We start from the raw sequence: 6,000 nt of genomic DNA, 5'->3' as shown, positions 1-6,000 counted from the left end.
TGGATGGATGGATGGTTGGATAGATGGATGGGTGGGTGGATGGATGGAAGGATGGATGGATGGATGGATGGATGGATGGATGGATGGATGGATGGATGGAAGGATGGATAGATGGATGGGTGGGTGGGTGGATGGATAGGTGGATGGATGGATGGGTGGATGGGTGGAAGGATGGATGGATGGATGGTTGGATAGATGGAAGGATGGATGGGTGGGTGGGTGGATGGATGGATGGAAGGATGGATGGGTGGATGGATGGATGGATGGACGGGTGGGTGGGTGGATGGATGGATGGGTGGGTGGATGGATGGATGGATGGATGGATGGATGGATAGGTGGGTGGGTGGGTGGATGGATGGAAGGATGGATGGAAGGATGGATGGAAGGATGGATGGATGGATGGATGAAGAATGAACAATGAGACTGGTGAATGAGTTCGTGTTTCGATGGATGAAGGGTGGATAACCGGAAGGATAGACTGGTGGATAATTAGCGAACAGATGGATAGATAAATGAAGACTAGATTAATAGCTGTATTGGATAAGTTATCCGGTGGGTGAATGGATCAGATAATTTGTGCATACAATTCGTACCAGGGTACAATTGTACATTAGATTATGATTTCCAGTATGTGCATGTGTGTGGATCAGTTCTCCCGTGTCCTCAGTACCCTGTCCAGGACATGGCCTGGACAGAGGTTTCCCGGTGGGTACAGGCAGGTCCCTCCCCTGCTCTTGTGAGTATCATTCTGTCTCCCTTGCCCCTCATCTAGGCTCGGAACAGCTGCCCTGGACCCTTGGACCCCAGTACCTTTATGAGTTCTGACTTCCTTCTTCCCGAAGACCCAAAGACCAAGATCCCACCTACTCCTATGCCTCCTCCTCTTCTTCCATACCCCACCCCTGTCAAGGCACAGGGCTTACAGCCCTGCACCCCAGCTCACTTCCCTACAATGGCTCCAGCTCCCACTTTGTTGCCAGAAGAGCCCCTCTTCTCCGCCAGGTTCCCCTTCACCACAGTCCCACCTGCTCCAGGAGTGCCTACTCTTCCTGCTCCTACCACTTTCGTTCCCACGCCGCCACAGCCTGGCCCTAGCCCTGGCCCCGCCCCGTTCCCTGTAGACCATCTGCCCCCTGGGTACCCAGAGCCTGCCTTTAGGCCTCACTTCGCCATACCTCAGGATGTGCAGCCCAGATGCAAGCCCTCCACCCCGTCCCCAGGTGGCCGGAAAGCCAGCCCCCCTACCTTGGCCCCTACCACTGCCAGCCCCACCGCCACTGCCAGAGACAACAACCCCTGCCTTACACAGCTTCTCAGGGCAGGTGAGATGGGGGAGGCAGGTGGACAAGGTGCTGGGAGGGAGTGGGCAGGCTACTAGGGCAGAAGGCTAGGGTTCTAGGGTGAGCTTGGGGGACAGAGAGAGAGTGGAATGATGTTAGAGACTTGAGCTATATCTGATAAGGTGCGTGGGCTGCTGGGGAGCAAGACGGGGTCTTAATTGGTGATGGACTTGATTGGGCCAGTCTAGTGGTCCTCATAGTACTGCCTGTACCCAGCCAAGCCTGAGCAAGCACTGGAACCTCCAGCTGTGCCCAGCACCCTCCTCCGGCCTGCAGAGTCTCCGGTAAGATGGTGGGCACTGGGATGTAAGGGCCACTCTAGGGCCTTTACCCCAACTCTCTGCCCTTCTCCATCCCAGCAGGATACAGTCTCTGAATTCCCCCGTGCCCGTGCCTTCTTTCCCCCAATCCCGGCCCCTACACCACCTCAGCCACCTCCAGGCCCAGCCACATTGGCCCCTCCCAGGTCCCTGATTGTCCCCAAAGCAGAGCGGCTCTCACCCCCAGCACCCAGCGGTAAATAGGGGCTGGAGGGATTGTGGGTCTTAGAGGAAGGCGGGAGGGGAAAGATGAGGGGGGCTGTGACTGTGATCGGAATGACAGGGACGGGGCAAGGGGACCTTCTCTCTTGTGTGTCCGTCTGTCCTGGTCTGTCCCTGCCACAGGCAGTGAGCGGCGATTATCAGGGGATCTCAACTCCATACCACCCCCGGGGGCACTGAGTGTCCACCTATCTCCCCCTCAACCTATCCTAAACCGGGGTCGCATAGACAATAACAAGGTATGTACAGTCTCCTGACCGCCAAGATGCAACTGTTACCAATCCTACCCCCGGCTTCTCTTAGCCTCATCTCACGTTCTGTTTCCAAGATGGAGAACCGGCGCATCACACACATCTCTGCCGAGCAGAAGAGGCGTTTCAATATCAAGCTAGGATTCGACACCCTCCACGGACTTGTGAGCACGCTCAGTGCCCAGCCCAGTCTCAAGGTGAGCCCCTAGCCAGAGATGCACATTCCCTTAGAGTCATGGAGCCCCTCCTTGGACCAACACCCAACACCAGATCCCAGGGTCTGCCAGCACAGAGGCCCACACTGGTGGCGCCCGCAGGTGAGCAAAGCAACAACACTGCAGAAGACTGCCGAATACATCCTGATGCTGCAGCAGGAACGGGCAGCCATGCAGGAGGAGGCACAGCAGCTGCGGGATGAGATAGAGGAGCTCAATGCCGCCATCAAGTAAGCAGGGGTGAAGCTCAGCAGAATGCCTGCCTAGAATCCCCCAGTGAGGGACTGGGGTGTGGCTCACTGGTTAGAGCCCCTGCCTAGAATCCCCCAGTAAGGGGCTGGGGTGTGGCTCACTGGTTAGAACCCCTGCCTAGAGTCCCCCAGTGAGGGGCTGGGGTGTGGCTCACTGGTAGAACCTTTGCCTAGAATCCCCCAGTGAGGGGCTGGGGTGTGGCTCACTGGTAGAGCCCCTGCCTAGAGACCCCCAGTGAGAGGGGCTGGGGTGTGGCTCAGTGGTAGAGCACCTGCCTAGAATCCCCCAGTGAGGGGCTGGGGTGTGGCTCAGTGGTAGAGCACCTGCCTAGAATCCCCCAGTGAGGGACTAGAGATGTGGTTTGTGGTAGGGCGCTTGCATAGCATCTGCAAGAACTGGATTCCATCTCCAGCACCTTAAAAAACAAAACAAGGGGCTGGAGAGATGGCTCGGCAGTTAAGAGAACTGGCTGTTCTTCCAGAGGACCTGGGTTCAATTCCCAGCATCCACATGGCAGCTCATTACTGCCTGTAACTAGTTTCAGGGGATCAGACAACTTCACACAGACATATATGTAGGACAAACACGAAGCCACAGGAAAAGAAATAAATACATAATTAATTTAAAAAAACAAGGCTGCCTCAATAAATATCAATAAAAAAACAAGGCTGCCTCAATAAATATCAATAAAAAAAACAAGGCTGCCTCAATAAATATCAATAATAAAAACAAGGCTGGTTGTAGTGATGTACACCTTTAATCTCAGCACTTGGGAGGCAGAGGCAGGCAGATCTCTGTTCAAGGTCAACCTGGTCTACAAAGCAAGTTCCAGGACAGCCAAGGCTACACAGAGAAACACTGTCTCAGAAAACAAAAAAACAAACAAACAAGCAAAAAGTACTTAAGAGCTGAGGTAAAGGAGGCGCGTCCTCATACTCCCTGATTTTTTCCATCTATAGCTTGTGCCAGCAGCAGCTGCCAGCCACTGGGGTGCCCATCACACATCAGCGCTTTGACCAGATGCGTGACATGTTTGATGACTATGTCCGGACCCGCACACTGCACAACTGGAAGTTCTGGGTAGTATCCTTAACTTGGGCTGATGGCCTGAGGGTAATAGTGATAGCTGCTGTTGCTACAGTCAGACCAGGCTATGTATTAGACCACAGGCTGAGCCATAGGACCCCAGGAAATGGGCTTTGGTTCTGCCCTCTGTTGTCAGGCCCTGGGATTGCAAGAATGCTTGTCAGCTGAGAGGGAGGGAGAGCAGGGCGGGCCGGGGTGGGGGTGGTAATGCAGTTGGGAAATGTCCCTGAAGGCAGTCTGGAAGATCGAAAGTCCAAATCGTGCTAGGTCTAGAGAAGGCAGGGCATCCACTTTTTCCTGAATCCAGGGTTGAGTTGAGGTTGATTTCCCATACTAGAGATTGGACAGGAGCTCCATCCCAGCTCTCTTTTAGCTTTTTATTTTGAGACAAATTTTCACTAAGTTGGCTAGGGTAGCCCCAAACTTGCGATCCTTCTGCCACCAGTCTTCTGAATGGCCGGAATTACAAGCCTGTGGCATCAGGTCAGTATTTGTGTTCTTGACTGAGCCTAGAGATGTGGGATGGGCTAATACAGAATAAGGGCTCTGGAGGAACTAAGCAGAAGGATAGAGAGATTCTGAACAATCCTTGGCAGGGAGGGAGGGGGGCAGAGTGACTTCCCATAGCGTTCACATTTAGACAGTGACAGCCTTTTCTTGGCACTGACTTGGGTCCAGTGTCATAGCTGTTTGTTGAGTGCTGTCTGGACCACTGATGTGTTCCTTGACTCCACGCCCAGTTCAGCATCCTCATCCGGCCTTTGTTTGAGTCCTTCAATGGGATGGTGTCAACCACAAGCTTGCACAGCCTCCGCCAGACCTCACTGGCTTGGCTAGACCAGTACTGTTCTCTGCCTGCTCTCCGACCAAGTACGTGAGCCATCTTTCTGCCTACTAACATGTAAGACCTTGCAGAGCACCTGCCTAGAATCCACCAATGAGGAGCCTGGAACATGGCTCAGTGGTAGAGCCCCTGCCTAGAATCCTCCAATGAGGAGCCTGGAACATGGCTCAGTGGTAGAGCACCTGCCTAGAATCCCCCAGTGAGGGATGGGGTGTGGCTCAGTGGTAGAGCCCCTACCTAGAATCCCCCCAGTGAGGGGCTGGGGACTTGGCTGAGCAGAAGAACACTTACATCATCATGCACAAGACCCTGAGTTCAGTCTCCAGTATCATACACACACACACACACACACACACACACACACACACTCACACTTGTGGGACTTCAGAGCAGAGATTTGAAACCCAGCCTGCCTGGTTCCCAAGTCTTGCCTATCTTGAATACAGCTTAGGGTTTGAGGCCATTCCACCATATCACACCCTGGATGGTCCTTGAGTCTCTAAAATGCCTAAAGAAAGAGGTCCTGGGAACAGCCACCTGCTTAGCTAGCTGGCATTTCTCCCATGTTCTTGACTCCATCCCTAACTCCCCCTCTTCTTCCAGCTGTCCTGAATTCCCTTCGCCAGCTCAGTACATCGACCAGCATCCTGACCGATCCGAGCCGTGTGCCTGAACAAGCCACACGGGCAGTCACTGAGGGTACCCTGGGCAGACCATTCTAATCCTGGTGAAAGTTTCCACGTCCCAGGGCTAACTCGTGGGCACTCCCCTCTTGATCCTGGCTAACTGTTTCCCTGGGAGTCTAGCAGGTTCCAGGGTTTACACTTACCACCTCCTGTGGATGGAAAAGAACCCAGTTCCCATCCCCGCACTATACGAATGCTGTGCGCTCTGGTGACTCATACTCCATCTAATAACAGAGGACCCCAAAGGCATTATTAGCAGCTGTGACGCTGGGGACCTAAGCTAGCCACTCAGGGAGCTCCGAGGAGAGATGCGGTCAACCTGTGTCCTCATGACTCCCTGCTTTCGGACAAAGGGCATCACCCTTCCTTTGTTCCTGAGCAGGGAGGCAGAACAGGAGATCCCCTCTCTTTGCCCCTGTACTGGCGACATGGGGAACTGTAGGGTGGCTTCCTGGGTGGCCACTGAGATCTGATGCCAGAAGCCATCAGGGAAAGGGGTGACCGGAGCAGGGCATCTTGCATGTATGTAGATGTGTGTGTGTGTATGTGGATTTTATAAAAATATTCTTGAACAATAAAAGCAAAGCTATCTGCAAGGGTGTTGGTGTGATGGCAGCACAACTGTGGGACACAGAGAACGTGGAGCAGCCCCAGGTGGCTTTACAGGGGCCCTGTGGGTCATAAACCACTTTTTTTTTTAATTTATTTATTATGTATACAACATTCTGCCTTGATGTATGCCCGCAGGCCAGAGGAGGGCGCCAGATCTCAGTACAGATGGTTG

General features: G+C 53.5%; 1 protein-coding gene across 2 annotated transcripts in view; it reads left to right on the top strand.

Annotated features, from left to right (window-relative positions):
• Nucleotides 1–5,815, top strand: part of Mlxipl (MLX interacting protein like) — a 34,924-nt gene extending 29,109 nt beyond the window's left edge. The window contains exons 9-17 of one of the 2 annotated variants that reach the window (XM_005344635.2): nt 773–1,322; nt 1,557–1,624; nt 1,703–1,856; nt 2,006–2,121; nt 2,211–2,330; nt 2,451–2,578; nt 3,560–3,683; nt 4,427–4,556; nt 5,134–5,815. In XM_005344635.2, coding sequence (XP_005344692.1) covers nt 773–1,322; nt 1,557–1,624; nt 1,703–1,856; nt 2,006–2,121; nt 2,211–2,330; nt 2,451–2,578; nt 3,560–3,683; nt 4,427–4,556; nt 5,134–5,252 — 1,509 coding nt within the window. In that variant the 3' untranslated portion in view covers nt 5,253–5,815. Of the gene's footprint in view, nt 1–772; nt 1,323–1,556; nt 1,625–1,699; nt 1,857–2,005; nt 2,122–2,210; nt 2,331–2,450; nt 2,579–3,559; nt 3,684–4,426; nt 4,557–5,133 lie in introns of both variants that reach the window. The other variant, XM_005344634.2, reaches the window with a different exon arrangement.
• Nucleotides 5,816–6,000: the final 185 nt, after the last annotated feature.

Source organism: Microtus ochrogaster, chromosome 2 (assembly GCF_000317375.1).
Source record: "Microtus ochrogaster isolate Prairie Vole_2 chromosome 2, MicOch1.0, whole genome shotgun sequence".
NCBI classification, from domain to species: Eukaryota; Metazoa; Chordata; class Mammalia; order Rodentia; family Cricetidae; genus Microtus; species Microtus ochrogaster.
Note: the sequence above shows the minus strand (reverse complement) of the source record. Positions and strands in the feature narration are given on the sequence as shown.